At 43.3% G+C, this 20,970-nt stretch overlaps 1 protein-coding gene across 1 annotated transcript in view; it reads right to left on the bottom strand.

The window, feature by feature from the left end:
* Positions 1–20,970, bottom strand: part of WDR66 (WD repeat domain 66) — a 71,870-nt gene that overhangs the window by 35,101 nt on the left and 15,799 nt on the right. The window contains exons 6-14 of the mRNA XM_018061299.1: positions 17,874–17,985; positions 17,544–17,624; positions 10,704–10,781; positions 9,351–9,401; positions 6,599–6,813; positions 3,750–3,944; positions 2,374–2,624; positions 1,678–1,829; positions 407–580 (exon numbers count right to left, since the gene is read on the bottom strand). Of these exons, the coding sequence (XP_017916788.1) occupies positions 407–580; positions 1,678–1,829; positions 2,374–2,624; positions 3,750–3,944; positions 6,599–6,813; positions 9,351–9,401; positions 10,704–10,781; positions 17,544–17,624; positions 17,874–17,985 (1,309 nt within the window). The remainder of the gene's footprint in view (positions 1–406; positions 581–1,677; positions 1,830–2,373; positions 2,625–3,749; positions 3,945–6,598; positions 6,814–9,350; positions 9,402–10,703; positions 10,782–17,543; positions 17,625–17,873; positions 17,986–20,970) is intronic.

The following is a 20,970-nucleotide window of genomic DNA, read 5'->3' as shown; positions in this document are numbered from 1 at the left end:
CTCCTCACTCAGGACACGAGTCCCTGTGTGGTGTCAGAGCTGCATGAAAGCCAAGTCCCAACGCAGAATGGTTTTTGCTACTTCGTCATACATTCCCTTTCTTTTTTAAAAGACATTTATTTATTTAATTTATTCATTTGGCTGTGCCAGGTCTTAGATGCAGCATACGAGATCTTCACCTGCCAACTCGAACTCTTGAGTTGTGGCATGTGGGATCCAGTTCCCTGACCATGGATCAAACCTGGGCATTGGGAATGTGGAGTCTTAGCCACTGGACCAGCATGGAAGTCCCCACATATTCGTCTTCTCCAACAAACACACATACTGGTTCTGTGCCAGACTCCAGGGAAATAACAAGAATGAGACACGGTCCTGAGGGCCAGGCAAAGGAAAGCAAAGAGCTCACCAGGAGTCTGTCTCTGCCGAGGCTCAGCAGTCGGGGCTCGTTGCTGTCCAGATGAACCCCGAACAGGACGCTTCGAATGCTCTTGCGGTGAGAGCGAAGCCTTGCCAAGTATTCCCAGACCCTTTGTCCATGTTTGACTCTCACCACATAAACAGCCACAGTGAAACTGACATCCTGAGTATGCGGGAAAGAGCTGAAGTTACTCGTTTTCGATTTTGTAAGTTAAGAGTTATCACTGTGTTTTTCATGCTAACTTTGCTTTTAGAGAATTTTATCCAAAAAGAAAACCTCTGTCTATTGGAACAAGTGGTAAAATAATACCCATTTTTGCAGATGAGAAAAATCAGAGTTCAAAGAAGGTAGTGGCAGGCAGTGGGGTGGGGAGAGGGGTGGTGCAGTGGGCAGAGATGGTATTTGTCTAACATTATGGTCTTACTATCCTTGCTGGTCCCCATGTCATTCTCTGTTGGAAACTGAAATCCCTACCTTTTCTGCCTTTGTCCTCCCTTCTCTTTATCCAGCTACACAAAATTTTAAAAGGTATGATTAAAAAATACATACATGATGGCTGAGAGCTAAACGGAGAGCAGACGGGAACAGCCTGAAGGGACACGGGACACCTGAGTTGCTGTGCTAATGGGAAGCGAGTTGGAGTCAAGGGTGTCAGCAGCTACTTCCCCGCATCCCCACCCCCTCTCCCAGGAGAAGCCGGGGGAAGGGAGAGGTCGGGGTCCCGAAAAAATCTTTACTGGGATTAAGAGCCCTATTCACAGAGGGAAGGGACAGAATCCAAAATGCTCTGCGGAAGACTTTGCCTTGAGATAAATGAGAAGGTCATCTCATCAGAAATCAAAGGGAAAGATGAAAGCCAGGATGCAGACAGAGGATTCCAAAAAACTCACAAACCAACGTGAGCTGCCAGAGTGGCAGAGTCCAGAGTCGGGGAGTTCGGGGAGTTCGGAGGCTCCACCCACCCGCTGCCCCACTTCCCCCATCCCTTTCTCTTTTTATAACAGCTTTATTGAGATATAATTCACACCACACACAATTCACCCGCCAGAGATGTACAATTCAATGGACTTTAGTATATTCACAGAGTTATGCATCCATCATCATGGTTTTAGAGCATTTTCATCTCCTGCCTCCCAAAGAAACCCGTACCCTGAAGCCCCTGCTCTCCCCCTTCCCCCCCTGCATGTCCCAACTCCTCCCTCTTGCGGCTTTAAAGGAGGTTGCGAAGTCACTGGACCGCACTCACTGATGATACTCACAGCCGTCGCCATGTACTGGGAGTCATGGGAGAAGCTGATGTGAGTCACGCTGCTTCTGGAATATCTGAAAGGCTCTGAGATTGCACTTTCTAAGGACATTGCATCAAAAATGTAAACAGTCCCCTCTGTGAAGCCAGCTCCAAGCAGAGCTCCTGAAATCACAAGTTGGAGAACAAGGGTTGAAAAACGCTTTCACTGGTACTTTCCTGGTGGCCCGGGGCTAAGACTCTGAGTTCCCAGTGCAGGGGGCCTGGGTTCAGTCTCTGGTTAGGGAACTAGAAACATGTGCTGCAGCTAAGAGTTCACATGCCGCAACTAAAGATTCGGCATGCCGAAACTAAGAACCGCACAGCTAAATAAATAAATTACATTAAAAAAGAAAGAAAGAAAGAAAAGGACTACATTGACTCAAGAAATATCAACTCTGTGCCAAGCCTTGTCCTAGGTGCCAAGGAGACAGCAACGAACAGGATAGACAAGGTCCTGAGAGGAAGAAGCAAACTGGAAAACATGGCACCGTGGGATGAGACCAGGCGGTGCAGAGTTCTGCAGCATCCAGGGGGACCAGGCATCCCATCTGGCCTGGTGCAGGGAGTGGGTCAAGGTCACCTTCCTGGAGCTGCTACAGCTGAAGGCAGAGCCATTTGGGTCTGTTTTTGGTTTAGAACCCAAGATAGGTGGATAAGATGAAAATACCTTCAGGGTTGTAGGTCAGACTCTGAACTCCAAGCCCCTTCTCAAAGACCCTGCTGAAGAGGTATTTTTTCTGTTCATAATCCCACACTTTGATTATCCCGCAGAAACTTCCGATGGCGATGAGGGGCTGGTATGGGTGGCAGGAGATGGCACAAATGGCATCCCTGGGCTCAACAAATAACTTCTCAAGTTTAGTCCCATCTACTGTCAAGTGGTACACTGATGCATCTGATGTTCCGATGATAAAATTCCTGTTTGCCAAGGAGAGACCAACCCGTATCAGCACTTGCAGGGAACAGGGCACGCCAGCAATTCTGGTTCTAATTGCACACGAAACGCCTCTGTCGTCTGTAATTTAGTGACATTATTAACCCAGCATCTCCAAAAATACGCCACCAAACCCCAACAGCCTCTATTTGCAAGTGAAAAAGCCCACATTTCTACATGTAAATTGAGTCATTAAGTATGCAGATGGACAGTCAGTTGTACAATTAGCTAATCTGCACATGCAAATATTCATTTGTGTATGCAAATATGGTGCTGGGTGCACACATACAGATGTGCCTGCAAATACGGCAAGGGTAATTAAGCAGGCTCACAGATAATTCTGTCTTGAAATGTTATGGCTATTCACTATCAAATCCCTTTAACCACAGAGCTAGGACAAACTCAGCTCAGAGAAAGGAGACCAACCTACAATGAAGGACTCCAGAGGTAACTGAGATCAGAGCCATTTCCAGCTTCCTATCACTAAACATTCTTAATAGGAGAATGATGTTTCACTTAAAAAAAGGAAAAAGATTAAATAGTGATCGTAATCAGCCAAGGAGATCCATCTCTGACCCAGGGAAAGGCCTAACTAAAAAGGCCAGGTTCCCTGTATTTCACGTCCCAGGAACAGGAAGAAGATACCACGGTACACAAACTAAAAGAAGACACAGCTTTTTGACTGTTCCAATGATGGGGTTCATGAACAACTTCAACTGAGCACTGAAGAAACGATGCTTTGGAACTGTGTGCTGGAGAAGACTCTTGAGAGTCCCAAGGAGATCAAACCAGCCCATCCTAAAGGAAATAACTCTGAATATTCACTGGAAAAACTGATACTGAAGCTGAAGCTCCAATACGTTGGCCATCTAATGTGAAGAACCGACTCACTGGAAAAGACCCTGATGCTTGGGAAAGACTGAGAACAGGAGGAGAAGGGGACGACACAGGATGAGATGGTTGGATGGCATCACCGACTCATTGGACATGGGTTTGAGCAAACTCCGAAAGATAGTGAAGGACAGGGAAGCCTGGCATGCTGCCTGTGGTCCATGGGGTCGCAAAGAGTCGGACACTTAGCGACTGAACAACAACAGTTAACAACTCACCTTACAACAAAATGGTCACTTTTTAGAGTGCAGTCTGGAGGATAGTTTGTATTTTCGGCCGGAGGGACCGCGGGGGTCTTTGAAAAGGACAGGGATCTTATGCAGCTGAGTTTGAAGTGGCTGTACCAGTTCACAATGGAGAGGGTGTGATCATAGAACTTGATGTTGCCCCGAATGTCACCTGTGACAATATAGCTGAAAACAGAGGATAAAGTCAGTTTGTTAAATAGTGGTGGTGGTGGTTTAGTCACTAAGATGTGTCCAACTCTTTGTGACCCCATGGACTGTAGCCTGCCAGGCTCCTCTGTCCATGGGATTTCCCAGGCAAGAGTACTGGAGTGGGTTGCCATTTCCTTCTCCAGGGCATCTTCCCGACCCAGGGATCGAAGCCAGGTCTCCGCATTGTAGGTTAAATAATGATACTGAGTATCATCTATTGAACACATATGCCAGCCTCTGGACTCCGGGCGTTGTAAAAACTTTCACTGAATATGGCCCCATGAGGCTGATTTTCCTGTCATTCCCAGTTCATCTTTGGGAAACTAAGGTTTAAGGCCTGGGATTGCCAGATTTAACAAGTAAAAATGCAGGATACTCAGTTAAATTTCAATTTCAGATGAACCATGAGTAAATTTCTAGGGTAAGTATGTCCCAAATAGTGTATGCTCCCAAATGCAATTGCCTCATGCAGTGTTTGGGACATATATATATATATATATATATATATATATATATAAAATAATATATATAAAATTTATTTTCTGCATCAGGTCTTAGTTGCAGCATGAGGGATCTTGAGTTCCACATTCAAATCCTTCATTGTGCAATGTGGGATCTAGTTTCCTGACCAGGGATTGAACCCAGACCCCCCAGCATTGGAAGATCAGAGTCTTAGCCACTGGACCACCAGGGAAGTCCCGGCACACACTTAAACCTGGCAACCCTATCAGGGCCACATGGCTAGGCAGACTGTGCAGGGGTCCAAGTGTATGGGACACAAAGTCCATGCTCTCTGCTTTCCTCTGCCCTGCCCTCTAAGGTCAGTCCTGTGCAACGGCAGTGGGCAGTGATTTCCATTCTCCACCACAGACTACAGATGACAACAGAGTCTGGCTACCGTCCCTCTGAAGTCACACAGGCTGGCAATGGGACGCAGGGAGACAACTGCTGTGAGAGGGATCGTAAAACCCTGTCCAGTCATCACAGCCAAAGGCAGTGCTGTGTGACAGAATGGTTTTTATTTCCTCAGAGCCATCCCAATGAGCTTGTTTTTTTTTTAAGCCTCTGACATAATTCTAATCACGGGGGGGAGGTGGGGGATGAATTTTCTCATATATATATATATATATGAAAAGCGATTAAATGTGGTTTCTGATTAATAAGCAAGGCAAGTGGGCAGAGTAATTGGCTAGAACGGCATTCACTGCCCTCTGCTGGACAGAAACAGCAAAACAAGGCAATTTTTTTTTTTTTTCCCTCCTGTGTTTCTTAAGACTTTTTCCTGCAAGGGCTCCCTGGTCCTGGCTGGGTTTTTTTGTTTGTTTGTTTTGTTGTTGTTTTGGCCGCACCACTCAGCATGCAGGATCTTACTTCCCTAACCAGGGACCGAACCCTCGTTCTCTCCCTTGGAAGTGCAGAGTCTTAACCACTGGACTGCAGGGGAAGTCCCCTGGCTGTGTTTTACTTAACATGGAGAGAGGGGAACCCAGGCATGGTCTTCCCTGGGTCCTATTCCTCAATGATTAAAGTTGACTGCTTCATCAAGTGTGATTCTACTGCTATCTTTTCCCACCAACTGGGTGAAGATGACGATTTGTATTTCTCTTTGCAAGCCACTCCAGGGCCTCACTGTTATTAAAGAAAAGGGAAGACCTTTAATATAGACCCTGTATTAAAGAAAGGGGAAGGGGAGCAACAGGCCTTTGGAGAGCAGAGGGCACAGTGACTCCCACCACGTGGGCAGGGTCCTCGTCATGAGGCAACTGTCTCCAGCACTTTGGGGAACTTCCCTAGCACCCTGACAAGGGCTGTTGTACCTAGAGCTCCCCTGTGCCAGAGAGTGTGCTAAGAGTTTTACAATCCTTGGGACGTTCCCTTGTAGCCCAGTGGTTAGGACTCAGTGCTTCCATTGCAGGAGACATGGGTTCAGTCCCTGGTCAGGAAACTAAGATCCAGCAAACCATCCTCACACAATCACTCAGAGAGGGACAGTGTTATGATGCCCACTTTGCAGATGGAAGAATGGAGGTTTGGCACATTTAAGTCCCTTGTCCCAGATCACTTAGCAAGGAAATAATGTATTTGGCATGTGAACCCCTTTATGTCTGAGGCTAAGGCATAAGGCTGAGATCAGTTGTGGATGCCCACAGCCCCTCAAAATCAAGGAGTTAAGGAACTCTATAAAGTTTTGTTGTATTTTATCTTTTCATGATTGGCAAATGTTATTTTGTCATCAGAAAAAAAAATAGCTCTTTATGTCATTTTCTTCCACTGAAAGAATGTAAAATTTAGGGTGCAAAATAAGTCTAACTAGGGCAGAAGGAAAAAACCCAGTTACTTTTTGTTTCACCAATCCAAAAGGGTTGGGTTTAAAAGTAATGCATGCCCATGCAATTTTTAAAAAAATAACAGCAACCCAATTAGTACAAATGAGACTATAAAAAGAAGTAAATCCACCCCTGTCCTTAATCTTGGTTCTCAGTTCTTTTCCTCAGAGGCAGCCAGTGTTCCCAGTTAAATTGGTTCTCCCTAGAAACAATCTTTGCATATACAAAATATGTATCTACCTCCAAAAGGGTTTTTAGATAAGTTTATAATCATCTACAGCTACTTTTTCATTCACTAATTACCTGTCAACTGTAGTGAGCACAGTGATACCCTCCTTCTGCAAATGAACCAGTTTGCAAGGTTTGATATGGGGAAAGCCCATGGAGGAGGAGGCAGATGGCGGTGGGCGGTAAATGTCCCAGACAACCAGCTTCCCTTCCATCGTCGCGGACAGTATTTGGGTTAAATTCAAATGAAAGACAGACTGGCTAAATTTTCCCACGAGCTTGTTGAATGTCTGTATTTCAAAAGACAGGTTACACGTTATATGTACAAGTTACCGTCGATGGTAAATATAAAACAAAACATTTATCAGCACAACGTTTTATAATGTTTCACCTAAATATAGTAGGAAAAAAAATAAAGTTAAAAAAGTCAGTTAAAAAACACTTCCCTGAGGATTGTCATGATCCAGGCAGTTCTGAACCTCTGAGGGTTTGCTAAGAGCAAGTGAAGGGCTACATACGGGCTTAATTAAATGGTTTGCTTAAAGCAGAAGAAAGAGTGGTTAATCACTGTTTATACCTGCACAACTTCTCTTTCAGAGTTTTCAGAAACTGATAAGGAAACTAATGTCCGTCATGAACAAAAGCATGCTCCAGCTGTAAAAAGTCATAAAACAATTCTCCCAGTCTTCTTCTGATCATAAATCATCTTCCCATCAGTGGAAAGTAAGTGCTTTACATAGAAATGCCCCTAAGATCCCTTACTAAATGTATGCTACGTAGGATAAGGCACCAGGCCATCTTTCTCTAACAGTGTTCTGGAGACGAAGTATAGAAAGAACGCAGAGCAGCGAGTGAACCCTTGGCGAATGTTTACTGAATGAACACACGAAGGATGTCAGTGATCTGTCATATGATACAGCAAGTCTGCTGTCTGGCTCTCTACTTAGGCAGAGAAAATTCTAGGGTGGACCTCTTTGAGGTCAGTAGAAGTACAACTGGTCAAGCTCGAACAGCACATTCTTGTCTAAAAGCAGCCCTGTTCAACACGAGGCGTTTTTATCATTTCAAACTGCAGCCGATTCTCATTCTTTGTGGATTCCATTTTCATGAATTTACCTGTGTGCTGAAATGTATGTGTAACCTCCAAAGCAATCCTCGTGGCACCTCACAATCATTTGCAGATGTGTGTGTGTGCCAAGTGGCAAAACACTTGACATTCCCAGCTGAGGTCAAGCAAGGCAATTCTCTGTCTGGTTTCAGCTCTCAGGAAGCAAGTGTCCTTAACCTGGTCTTTACTGCCATGATGTTTGCTCTTTTTTTTGGGGGGGGGGTACTTTTTATTGGTGATTTTGGTATTTAAATTGGCTCCTGAACATGGTATTAAAATACCATATGGTGCTCTTGGAGTACGAGAAGGCTGTGACATTCCTTCCAGAGAATTCACCTGCATTAGATAAGCCTCATTCGGCATGAGTTCTACCTGGTGCTGTCAACCTTGAGTCTAACGTTAAGGAACTAACATTATAAATTAAATATTCTGTCTTTAAATAGAAACATACATAAAACAAGATCATGGATCTATCAGCCGATGAAAGTATGGTGACCCTAAGCTGGCAGGAACCTGTTCTTACAACTCCCCCAGGAGCAACGATTCAGCATCCACTAACTCAGGTCTGCAGAGACTGTACAGAACATAACTATGGCAAATAACGAGAATCGACTGTATTTAGCTTTTGATACTTCAAGTTATAAAAAGCTGAGTTTGCAGACAGAATCATCTTCTTGCCTTGTGTCCACTGTCTCTCTCTCTTTATTTTTCCTTTCTGCATGCTTGCTTGAAAAGTAAAGTTTTATAGACTGAATCAAAAAAGAAGAAAGGAAACAGAAAAACCATCATAAGGTGCACCCTGAGAACAGGTTACAGGAGTATCAGAAACAGAAACGGATGCAGGAGACAGGTCTCAAGGTCCACCCCTGGTGCAATTGCTCAAGGAAAGCCAGCAGGATAAAATGTTTCTGCTAACACCTGGCTCACCACCTTCCTACTGGACCTTAAACAGCTAAACACCCAACATCAGTTTTTAAAATTTAGTTTGGCTGCGCTGGGTCTTAGCTGTGGCACGCAGGATCTTACGTTGCGGCTTGGGGGCTTCTCCAGTTATGGCACGTGGGCTCACTTCAGTTGTGGTGTGGGGCTTGGTTGCTCCAAGGCATGTGGGATCTTAATTCCATGACCAGGGAACAAACCCACGTCCCCTGCATTGGAAGGTGGATTCTTAACCACTGGACCACCAGGTAAGTCCTTCCATATCATTTTTTAATTGTTCTGAAAACTAAGCAGCTTAAGGGATCCACTCATGTTCAGTGACTTCACTTACATCACCCCAAATTAATTTTCATCCTTTGTCACAGGCACACATACATTATAAAAGCCACCTCTTTCTTAGGTATTTGCTGTGTTAGTAAAATTCCTTTGCCATTTATTTTCAATATTGCAAGATAAATTTACAATTTTTTCAAACTTTTAATTTTGTACTGGGGTATAGTCAATTAGCAATATTGTGGCCATTCCAGGTGAACAGCTAAGGGACTAACCCATATACATATACATGTATCTCTTTGCCATTTATTTGTATTCTATATTATTTTGAAAAATCCTTCCATTATTTTAAACCGACCATTCAGTATGGTGAAGGACCTAAGTAAAAATTTCAAGTTATTTTCCAATATCAAGACACACACAGAGCACCCCAAAGATACTAGGCTGACACACACATACTCATTTCCTACAAAGTCAGGCATATAAAAGCACAACAGTCATACTCACTTTTTCTGTTAAAACTGGGGCACTGTGAGCAAGTATGCCTCCCTCTGGATACTGATAAGCACAGAAAAAAATAATCACTACTTTAAAAAAGACATTTCCAAAAGAAAAGCAACATAACAGCAAAATCAAAACTAATGCATCAAAACAGGGTCAGAGCTTTGCAATTTCTACAGGTAGGAGAACCTGCTGTCTCCAGGAACATCTAAAAACATGCTGAAAGAAAATAAATAAATAATGCCACAAATGACTGTGATTTTAAGTGGTTGTTAATGCAGATCTGACTTCTGCATTTATAAGGTTTTAAGCTATCATTAACACCTGAAGTGATGAGTTATCACTGTAAATCAGCAACTAAATTGTTTTGCATTTTTTATTGAGGGAAAATTCACATAACATAAAATTAACCATTAACCATTTTAAAGTGTACAACTGAGTGGCATTTAGTACATAACCAATGCTGTGCAACTGTTACTCTCTTTGGTTCCAAAAGGAACCCCCTTATCATCAAGCAATCACCCCCATCCCCTACTCCTCCATTCCCTGACAACCACCATTCTTTCTGTCTCTATGGATTCAGGTATTCTGAAAGTTTCCTATGAATGGGATCATACAGTATCTGGCTTTTTGTGTCTGGCTTCTTTCATTCACCATAATGTTCTCAAGTTGCAGTAGGTGTTGGCACTTCATTCCTTTTAAAGACTAGGTTATATTCCACATATGGATAGACCACACTGGGTTTATCCATTCATTAGTTGATGGACATTTGCTCCTACCTTTTGGGTATTGTGTATAATGCTGTTGCTGTCAACATCTGTATATAAGAATCTGTTTGAATGACTGTTTTCAATTCTTTTGGGTATATACCTGGAAACTGGTGGGTCATATGGTAATTTTATGTTTACATTTTGATGTCTTTTTAATACCATGATTTTGCCCTGTGTCAGTATACATTATCACCAGTCTGCTAATTGGGGGTTCAGGATGGGGGACACATGTACACCCATGGCTGATTCATTTCAATGTGTGGCAAAAACCACTACAATATTGTAAAGTAATTAGCCTCCAATTAAAATAATTAATTTTTAAAAAAGTGCAAGATTTGAAAACTCCTATATCTTAGGCCTTAAATACATTCAAAAAATATTCATTTCATTAATTTAAAAAATTAAATAGAATTTAAAGTATGTGCTTCTGACTTAATATGCTAATTTCCAGTGGGACTAAAATAAATGCTATAATTAAATCAAAACACTAAGTAGATACTATATTGTTATATTGCCAAAACATCTGTACTCAAAGAATAAACAGATACTTGTCCATATATTTAAAACAAATGAAAACAGTTCTACTTACCCACATATAATATATTGCTTGTGTTTTACTATTGCTCACCAATTCTTTATTATTTGTTGGATTAAAAATTAGGTAGTTCTGAAATATAAAATATTAAAATATATTACTATAAAAAATTTTCTGTTTCTATCTGGTTAAGCTGAATGTTAAATAATATTTGGGGGACTTCCCTGGTGGTCCAATGGTTAGGTCTCCACACTTCCACTGTAGTGGGCATGGGTTCAATCCCTGGTGGAGGAACTAAGATCCCACAAGCCAGGTGGTGTGGCCAAAAAATATAATTAAATTAAATAATATTTTTTATTAAAATAAATAATTGAGTAGGAATATAAAACAGAAAACACATGGCATTTTATAAGCAATAGGATATAACTGAAATACTGAGTGTGAAAATTAATGAACTTGAGTTTCCTTTCTTATTTAGTCTTATTTACCGTAATTCATCATCTATAAATCGGAACAAGCAAAAGTAAACCAGTATTCACCAATAAGCTTTATTCTGTGTCCTTTTGGACAAAGGCTGCGGCGTACTGATTTCTAAATTTAATGGGGCCACAAAGGAACTTGGAATGAATGCAAAATATTGGAAAGATTTTCTGATTCCTGCCAAGATGGTGAATAGCATGGGTTGCCTGGCTCTCTTCCCAAAAACCAACCCTGTGGATACTATAGAAGTGAAGGAAACCTGAAACGCAGAACAACTACAACAAGTGAGGAATCCCTGGGGACACTTAAGTGCAAGTCTTGAAATGGTGCGTGTGCAGGAGGCGGGTGGCTGCGATCTGACAGGAAGTGGTGCGCAGGAGGCAGCTTTGAGAGACAGGTTCAAGAAATGCTTTTTAGGTTCCGTTCCTGCCCCTTCCACCCCATCACCGACTCCTTGCCCCTTGCTTGCTGCATCACTTCAGGAATGTAAGCTACCATGGCTAATGTCTGAGGGTCAATTTCAGAACAGGACAAAGGTCTGGGTGGGGTGAAGACCTGGTGAAAGGAAGTACATGGACAAGGCTTCACAAAGGCTGAAAATCAGCCTCAAGTCACCTCAGTCTCTGATTAGATGGAGGTGATTGCTTTGCCAAAGGCCCCAAAGAAGTAAAACTAAGTCTTCCTTGGAGGAAGTTATTATCATTCTGAGCCTCAAATTATTCCTATTCTTTTTAAAGTACAACATCAGGCATTCAATGAAAAATAACCAGGCATGTGAAAGAGTCATATTACTGGAAAGGAGGGAGATGAGTGATCTACAGAAAGAGAACACCAGGTAATTTTTATGGCTGAGTGTTCCACTGAATGTATGGACCACATCTTCTTTACCCATTCATCTGTGGATGGACACTTAGGTGGCTTCCACATCTTGGTAATTGTAAATAACGCTACTTTGAACATTGGGGTGGGTGTATCTTTGTGAATCAGTAATTTTTTTCAGATATATGCCCAGGAGTGGAATTTCTGGGTCATATGGAAGTTCTATTATTAGTTTTTTGAAAAACCTCTATATTGTTTTCCAATGGCTGTACCAATTTACATTCCCAGGTGTACAAGGGTTCCCTTTGCTCCACACCCTCACCAGTATTTGCTATATGTGGCCTTTTTGATGATAGCCGTTCTGATATGTCTGAGGAGATAGCTCATCGTGGTTTTGATTGGCATTTCTCTGATGATTAGCTACCAGATAACTCTATTTTTTTTTTCTTCAGCTAAGACAGCAAAAGAGATGATTTATTGTACACGTTACATTCAGCCACAACTGAGAAGAGAACTAGTCCATAGTTATCACAGGTCCAAGGCAATAAAAGGGACGGCTTTGATATGAGCAAGGTAGGTCTCTCAAAGGTGGTCAAGGCGATCAGAATGGCCATAGATGTTCCAGATCCATTGAGAAGTTCTAGATAGTAGGCATGCAGTCCACACTTTGTACCAGCGTCCCTGGCCTCTGGCTTCCCTTGTTTCTGCTTCTGTGGCTTCCATAGGTGTACAAGTTTACTTGGACCTCTGCCTCATCTTTCTTCTTTTGCCCTTCAGCCTGCGCATTCGCTTCTTCCTCCACTTCGCTCTCATGGCGCAGAGGTTTCTCAAAAGATGGCGCTAAGGCCGAGAGCGATAACTCTATTTTTAAAAAGAATCAAATGGAACTTCTAGATCTGGAAAAAAATAGCTTTAAAAACTCAAAATATGGTTTAACAGAAAATTAAATATAGCCAAATAAATAACTCATTAGCCTAAAAGGAGCTACCAGGGAAGCCCAATTAACAGTAAAAAAGGAAGATAAATTATGGAGAAAAGATCCAGAATGAAGCATAAAGACACAGAAGAACAGAAAAGAGAATAAAAGACCTATGGGACAAGCTGAAAAGGTCTAACTTACATATAGCTGGAGTCCCAGAAGGAGAGGAAAGAAAGAACGTGGCAGAAGTAATGTTTGAAGAGACAATGGCCAGAGTTTTCCAAAACTGAGGAAACATGGCATCTTAAGTTCAAAAAACCCAAAGGATAAAGTTTTTTTTAAAAAACAACAACAACAATATGTCCATACACACACAGATACACCATCCATCGAAAAACTGTTGAAAACCAAGACAAAATCTTAAAAGCAGCCAGAGGTGGGGGAAAAGACACATAACTTTCAAAAAAATTTAGCAGTAAGATTGACAGTTGTGGGACTTCCCTGATGGTCCAGTAGTTAAGAATCCACCTGTCAATGCAGGGGTCATGGGTTCAATCCCTGGTCCGGGAAGATTCCACATGCTAAGGAGCAACTAAGCCCTAGAGTCCGTGTTCTGCAATAAGAGGAGCCACCTCAATGAGAAGCTCTCACACCACAACTAGAGAGGAGTCCCTGCTCACAACTAGAGAAAGCCTGTACGCAGCAACAAAGATCGAGTATAGCCAAAAAAATTTTTGTCAGATTTTAAAATAAAATCTATAAAAATTAAAAACTAAAAATGGGGAGACCCATTGGGAAGCTATTTAAAAAAAAAAAACAATGTCCATTTGATTGGGGATACCAGTGACTGTGAGCAGCCCAGCTCTGTTAGAGCGGTGGGTGGGTGGAAGACAGATGGGAAGAGGGAAATGTCCATCCACAGAGGATGGATAAATAAGTCCTGCAACACTCAAAGAGCAAAAAACGAAACAGCAGGGAAGGTGAATAGGGATTACAGCTCAAGGATTGACGTGAGCGATTCTCAGAAACAACGCTGAGCAGATCAAACAATTATTCTGATTCCAAACACATGCATGCTTGGTCATTTCAGTCATGTCTGACTTTTTGCAGCCCCATAGACTGCCTGCCAGGCTCCTCTGTCCATGGGATTCTCCAGGCAAGAGTACGGACCGGGTTGCCATTTCCTACTCCAGGGGATCTTCCTGACCCCAGGCATTGAACCCACGGCTCCTGCAGCTCCTGCACTGGCAGGTGGATTCTTTACCACTGAGCCACCAGGGAAGACCCAGTCACAGATACCGAAAGGTCAAAAACAGGTAAAATGAAAACAGGTAGTATTGAGAGATACATAGGTCACCGGAGAAAAGTATAAAGGAAAGCACAGGCATGAATAATACAAAATTTGGGATAATGGTTAACTTCAGGGAGCAAGACTGAGGATGAGATCAGGAAGGGGAACACAGGGGGCCTCTAGGGTTAAGGTAACGTTCTATTCCATGATCCTGTGATGAGCACACAGGTACGTTTTATTTTCTTCTCTAAAATGTACACGTTTTGCATGTATGCCTTATTTAGCAATAAAACACAAAGAGTCAAATATTTCCTGCAAAAAAATAAAAAATAAAAAGGAAATGAGATGAGGAAGCAGAGAAAGCAAGTGTGGATGGCGCTTCTGAGACGTTTCCCTATAAAGAGGAACAGGGGGCGTAGTTGGAAGGAGATGTGGGGTCAGAGTATTCTCTCAGGATCAGTGGTCCTAAAGCATGTTTATGCGTAGTAGAGGGGGAGGTGAGAGCTGCAGAAGGGCCTCAGGCAGCCAGGAACTAGTGCACTGGCCCCTCACTGCAGTCAGAGAGGGAAGAGAGAAGGTCGAAGGTGTGTGGCAGATTTATAGGGCTTCCCAGGTGGCTCGGCGGCTAAAGGATCCACCTACAATGCAGGAGACACTGGTTTGATCCCTGGGTCAGGAAGATCCCCTGGAGGAGGGCATGGCAGCCCACTCCAGTATTCTTGCCTAGAGAATCCCATGGACGGAGGAGTCAGGCGGGCTACATTCCATGGGGTTGCAAAGAGTCGGACATGACTGAAGCAACTTAGCGTGCACGCACGCACACACACACACACACACACACACACACACGGCAGGTTGAGGAGGGAGAACAGGCTGGTGTTTGTATCTGATGGCTTCCATTTTTCTCAGTGAAACAGGAGGGGTAGGGGTCATCAGCTGAGTATGGGAGGCAGGGCAGTGGGAGATGGGAGGAGCAGGTATGAAACTGTTGTCTCTAGAAATGAAAACGACAGCCTACCAGAGCAGCCAGGCCAGGCTGAGAGCCCTCTTGAAAGTCGTGACTGAATTTTAAGTAAGATGAATCTGCTCAGTTGGGTAGTTCTCATCAGCCACATTCAGCCCTCTGGGGCCTGGATCCAGAGGAGGCTGACGGTGGGACGCACCCAGGGTTTGCAGGGAGGGGGCCGGGAGTCTGTGCAGTGCTGTCCACAGTACTTCCTGAGGGGATGGAGATGTTCTATCACGTGTGTTGTCAACAGGGGTAACCACCGGCTCCACGTGAATGACGATTGGTTGAAGTGTGGCTTGTGAGACCAAGGAAATGAATGTGTGCTTTTACTTTAACCAATTTAAATGGAAATAGCCATGTGTATTTAGCAAAGCTGCATTATAGAAGTCAGTTGCATTTCTAGACACTAGCGATGAACATTCTGAGAAAAAAATTAAGAAAACAATTCCACATAAAAAGCATAAAAACATAAGCATAAAAAATACTCAGGAATAAATTTAGCCAAGGAAGTGAAAGATCTGTATACTGAAAATTACAAAACACTGCTGAGACAGACTTTTTGACACAGTAGGAGTGTGAGAAGGTGGGATGATTTGAGAAAAGTACCATTGAAACACATATACTACCATATGTAAAATAGTCAGCCAGTGGGCATTTGCTGTATGACTCAGGGACCCTGAAGCTGGTGCTCTGTGACAACCTAGAGGGGTTGGGTGGGGAGGCAGTGGGGGGTTCAAGAGTGAGGGCCATACATATACATATCTATAGCTGATTCAGGTTGATGTATGGCAGAAACTATCACAATACTGTAATTATCCAATTAAAAATAAAATACAACTAAAAACCTGGTAAAATTAAAAAAAAAAACACTGTTGAAAGAACTTAAAGATGATATAAATAAATAGAAAAACATATTGTGCTCCTGGGTTGGAAGGCAATACTGTTAAGATGACAATACTACCCAAAGGAATCTACAGATTCAGTGCAATGTCTATCAAAATCCCCAAAATATTTTTGGTATCTCATTCTAAATATCCAAGTATGACTGGTAACTCTAAGAAGTAAGGAAATTTGGGACTTCCCTGGTGGTCCAGTGGTTAAGACTCCAGCTCACAATCCAGGGAAGTCTGGGTTCAATCCCTCATCAGGAAACTAGATCCTGCTTGCTGCAAGTAAGACCTGGCACAGCCAAATAAATTTTTTTTTTTAAGTAAGAAATTACTTTTTTCTGGGAGCAGGAAGAATGTTGGCGGAGGGGGAGAAAGAGAGAAAATGGATATAAAACTGATACTGATGTGTGTCTGGCTGAGTCCAGTCACCCAGACCCCCTGCTTGGGTTCTAGTTCACACAAGCAACATACTTCCTCACCACAGTGCCTGGCACACAGTGGAATAAGCACAGGTGAACAAAGGCTACGAGGTTGACTGAGATGATACAGAGCAGTAGAGTCATCGCTCTTGGTGCCCTTGGCAAGTCGCCTCATGCAAATCAAGAATACTGATAAGTGCCCTATATGAAGAGCAGTTCAGAGCATGCTTCTAGAATAAGAAAAGCTGGGTGACTGTAGACCGATTATTTGATAATTAATAGCAGTAATATTAATTCCACAGTAACCTCTTTCTAGCATGTTGCATAGATTATGTGAGATACTGCATGCAAAGAACTTAGCAGAACCTGCGCATAAGAAGAGATTTAAAATAATAGCTGCTGCTACTGCTGCTAAGTTGCTTCAGTCGTGTCCGACTCTGTGCGACCCCATAGACAGCAGCCCACCAGGCTCCCCCGTCCCTGGGATTCTCCAGGCCAGAACACCTGAGTGGGTTGCCATTTCCTTCTCCAATGCATGAAGGTGAAAAGAGAAAGTGAAGTCGCTCAGTCGTATCTGACTCTTAGCGACCCCACGGACTGTAGCCTACCAGGCTCCTCCGTCCACGGGATTTCCCAGGCAAGAGCACTGGAGTGGGGTGCCATTGCCTTCTCCAAAATAATAGCTATTATCACTAAAAATAAACTAAGGACATGGATGCATGCATAAGTTGCTCCAGTCAGTGTCCAACCCTTCGCAACCCCCATGGACTGTAGCCTGTCAGGCTCCTCTGTCCATGGGATTCTCTAGGCAAGAATACTGGAATGGGTTGCCATGCCCTCTTCCAGGGGGTCTTCCTGACCTAGGGACTGAACCTGCATCTCCTGTGTCTCCTGCACTGCAAGCAAAATATTTTCCACTGAGCCACCGGGGAAGCCCAAGAACACAAATAGGAGTTTTTTAAAAAGCTCTAATGCACCATAACTAAGCTCCAGCAAAACAAAAAGGAGTTTTGACCTGGCTTCAGGGTAACTTCAGGTGGATCTTTACAGGTTCAAATTGAGCTCACCTGAAAACCATACTCCTTGGGGAGGTCAAGAGTGCACGCTGGCGTTTCTGCTGCTAACGTCCACTTCCAGATGCAAACTTTCTGTGAGTGAAAGCAGACAAAGGAGAGAGAGAAGGTTCCCGAACGCTGCTGAAATCACCTACACCTCTCGTGGTAACCCAGTGACTTCCGCTAACTGAGCAATGCACAGTGAGCTTGGCCTCAGGCAGGGAGCCCCGATGGGAATCCGGTCATTCGTCCACCCAGATAACCAGAGATGCTGCACTGCCTGAGGCAGAGCTGCTCACAGGGGAACGTTTGACGGGCTGGCTGTCCCAGTGGGCCCCGTACCTGGATTTCGGCATCTGAGATGGTTGCCAGATACTTAGCGTCGCGGGTGATGGCCATGGCCCTAATGCCATTGTCTTCTGGGCAGCTGTCGAATATCGTGTGCACAGGAATGCTGCAAAACACGAGGGGGGACACCCACTTCAGGAACAGGACAGCTGCGGTCCATCCACACTACGGAATGCCACTCCGTCACAAAGAGGAGTGAAGCGCTGACCCAGGCGACAACACGGGTGAACCTTGAAGACGTGGTGCTGAGGGAAGGGAGCCAGACACCAAAGGCTACGCGTTGTATGGTTCCATTTACATCAAATCTCTGGAACAGGCAAATTCATGGAAACCGATCACAGATGTATGCTTGTTCCAGGGGGCTGTGGATGGAGGGTGGGGGAGTGGGTTGTGACTACTGATGGTTTCAGGGTTTCTTTTCGGGGAGAAGGAAATGTTTGGGAACCAGATAGAGGCGATGTCTGCCCCCCACTGTAATTACACGCAATGCCACTGAATTGTTCACTTTGAGCGGTTACTCTTGAGACTTCCCTGGAGGTCCCAGGATTAAAACTCTGTGCTTCCACTGCAGGGGGCCCAGGTTCAATCCCTAACTGGGGAACTAAGATCTCACATGCTGCATGGTGTGGCAAAAAATAAATAATAAAGTGGTTACTTTTATGCTACATGAATTTTGGTGCTAGTGGTTTAGCCACCAAGTTGTGTCCGACTCTTTGCAACCCCATGGACTTGTAGTCTGCCAGGCTCCTCTGCCCATGGGATTCTCCAAGCAAGAATACTGGAGTGGCTTGCCATGCCTTTCTCCAGGGGATCTTTTCAACTTAGGGATCAAACCCCCATCTCCTGCGTTGCAGGCAGATTCTTATACTGACTGAGCCATACATGAATTTTGCCTTAATTAAAAAAAAAAACCCACTCTAATCTGGCCCTTAACATTCCTCAGCCATAAAAATGAACGCTTTTAAGTCAGTTCTAATGAGGTGAATGAACCTAGAGCCTATTATACAGAGTGAAGTAAGTCAGGAAAAAGAAAAACAAATATATATTAACACATATACATGGAATCTAGAAAGATGGTACTGGTGAACCTATTTGCAGGGCAGCAATGGAGACGCAGACACAGAGAACAGACTTGCGGACACGGAGGGTGGGAAGGAGATGGTGGGATGAATGGAGAGACTAACATGGAAACATATACACTGCCATAAATAAAATAGATAGCTAGTGGGAATTTGACATATGACTCAGGGAACTCAAACCAGGGCCCTGTGACAACCTAGAGGGGTGGGACGGGGTAGGAGGTGGGAGGGAGGGAGGTTCAAGAGGAAGGGGGCATGTGTATATTTATGGCTGATGCATTTATTGATATACAGCAGAAACCAACACAATACTGTAAAGCAATCATCCTTCAATTAAAAATAAATTCATTTTTTACAAAAGCTCAGGGCAGCATGTAAATGTGCTATTTGTTCTCTGTCTGAGCCCAAGTCTCTCCTTGGTTATCAAGGGCCAGTTCTGGGCCAGGAGTGAAGGATGAAACAAACTGCCTCGGACACCATCCCAGCTCGCAGGAAAGCCACAACCTCCTCCAGAACGGGGAGAATAAACAAGCATAGGCTTTCTCCACAGCAGCTCAGCTGCATGTGTCAAAGTCTTCAATGCACAGATCCTAAAGGCTACCAGTTTCACTTCTACAACTTGTTTTTTTCCCTAGGGAAATAATAGCAGAAGTAAACAGAGATAAATGCCAATTCACATTCATTGTGGCATGGCTTTCACAGCAAAACTTTGGAAACAACACAGATATCCATTGATATGGGGTTTATTTAACAAATAGCATGGTAAAACCATATAAAGAAAAACATATGTCACCTTCAAAAAGAATGAGGTAGATTTGAGAAAATGACTAAAATTTTGTGAAAAAAGCAAATTGCAAAGCGTATACGTAGCATCATCCTGAGTGTGTGTGTGTGTGAGTGAGTGCAGGTGTGTGTGTATTTACAAGTAAAGAAAAAATCTGGAGGAATGAACTGCAAACTACATGGTGACTGTGGATATAGGCTTGGGTGAAGGGGGACTTTCTTCTTTTTTTATTTCTACATGTTTGTATTATGTCACTGACAGCACTTTAGAACGGTATGAAGCAGACAAAGCCTTTACATATGCACAATTAGACAATACATGAATATCTGAGAGAGTCAAAGTAACCAAAGAAACAGTTGAAGAAATGATGGAAGCGAGTTGTGATGTGGGGGAGGCCCTGACCTCCACTCGAAGAGCAGGTGGTAGGAAGACTTAATCCAGGTACACGGGTTGTGTGGATCCATGGTTTTTCTTTTTTATTACTTACTTATTTGGCTGCACCAGGTCTTATCTGCAGCACGTGGGATTTTTGACATTCGTTGTGGCAGCACATGAATTCTTAAATCTCAGCACGCTAGATATAGTTTCCTGATCAGGAACTGAACGCAGGCCCCCGGCTTTGGGAGTCTTAGCCACTGGACACCGGAGAAGTTCCTGTAGTTGGTTTTTCATAATGGAGACCTTAATGTAAACAGGTCTCAGTATGCCACATTGGTGTACCAATTGGCTGGAACCAAGTCCACGTGCTGGCTGAGGGCCTGTCTGGTTCTCTGTCACTTGAGAAATTTTATGCCACTGAGAAGCAGCCCCCAAAATTCCCTTGAGAAGGGAGTTCTAAAGTTGTTAGGAATGCCATACTGATGTCCATTGTGGGGAAATGTATCTCATCTCTGGAGACAGAATTAAATGTAGAGAAGATGAAGTCAGCTGGACCTGTACTATTAACATTCGTGATAAGAGATTTATTTTTTAAAGGACTGAGTCATGTTTAAGAGAATTTAACATATCAGAGTCTCTGATATGTTAACAAACAGATTAATTTGTGATTCTAATTTACAGTCTGTAGTTGATTTAGACTTGTGATTTTAAATTCAAATTGTATTAGGTTTATAAACAGTATTAGAACACTTAAGAGAACTTAAGACTTGCCACATTTATGTCTAGCTTATTGCCATATTTATGTCTAGTTTATTAGATTTATGAGAATTACTTAAGTACTGATGAAGGA

This window comes from Capra hircus, chromosome 17, assembly GCF_001704415.2.
Source record: "Capra hircus breed San Clemente chromosome 17, ASM170441v1, whole genome shotgun sequence".
Taxonomy (NCBI): Eukaryota; Metazoa; Chordata; class Mammalia; order Artiodactyla; family Bovidae; genus Capra; species Capra hircus.
Note: the sequence above shows the minus strand (reverse complement) of the source record. Positions and strands in the feature narration are given on the sequence as shown.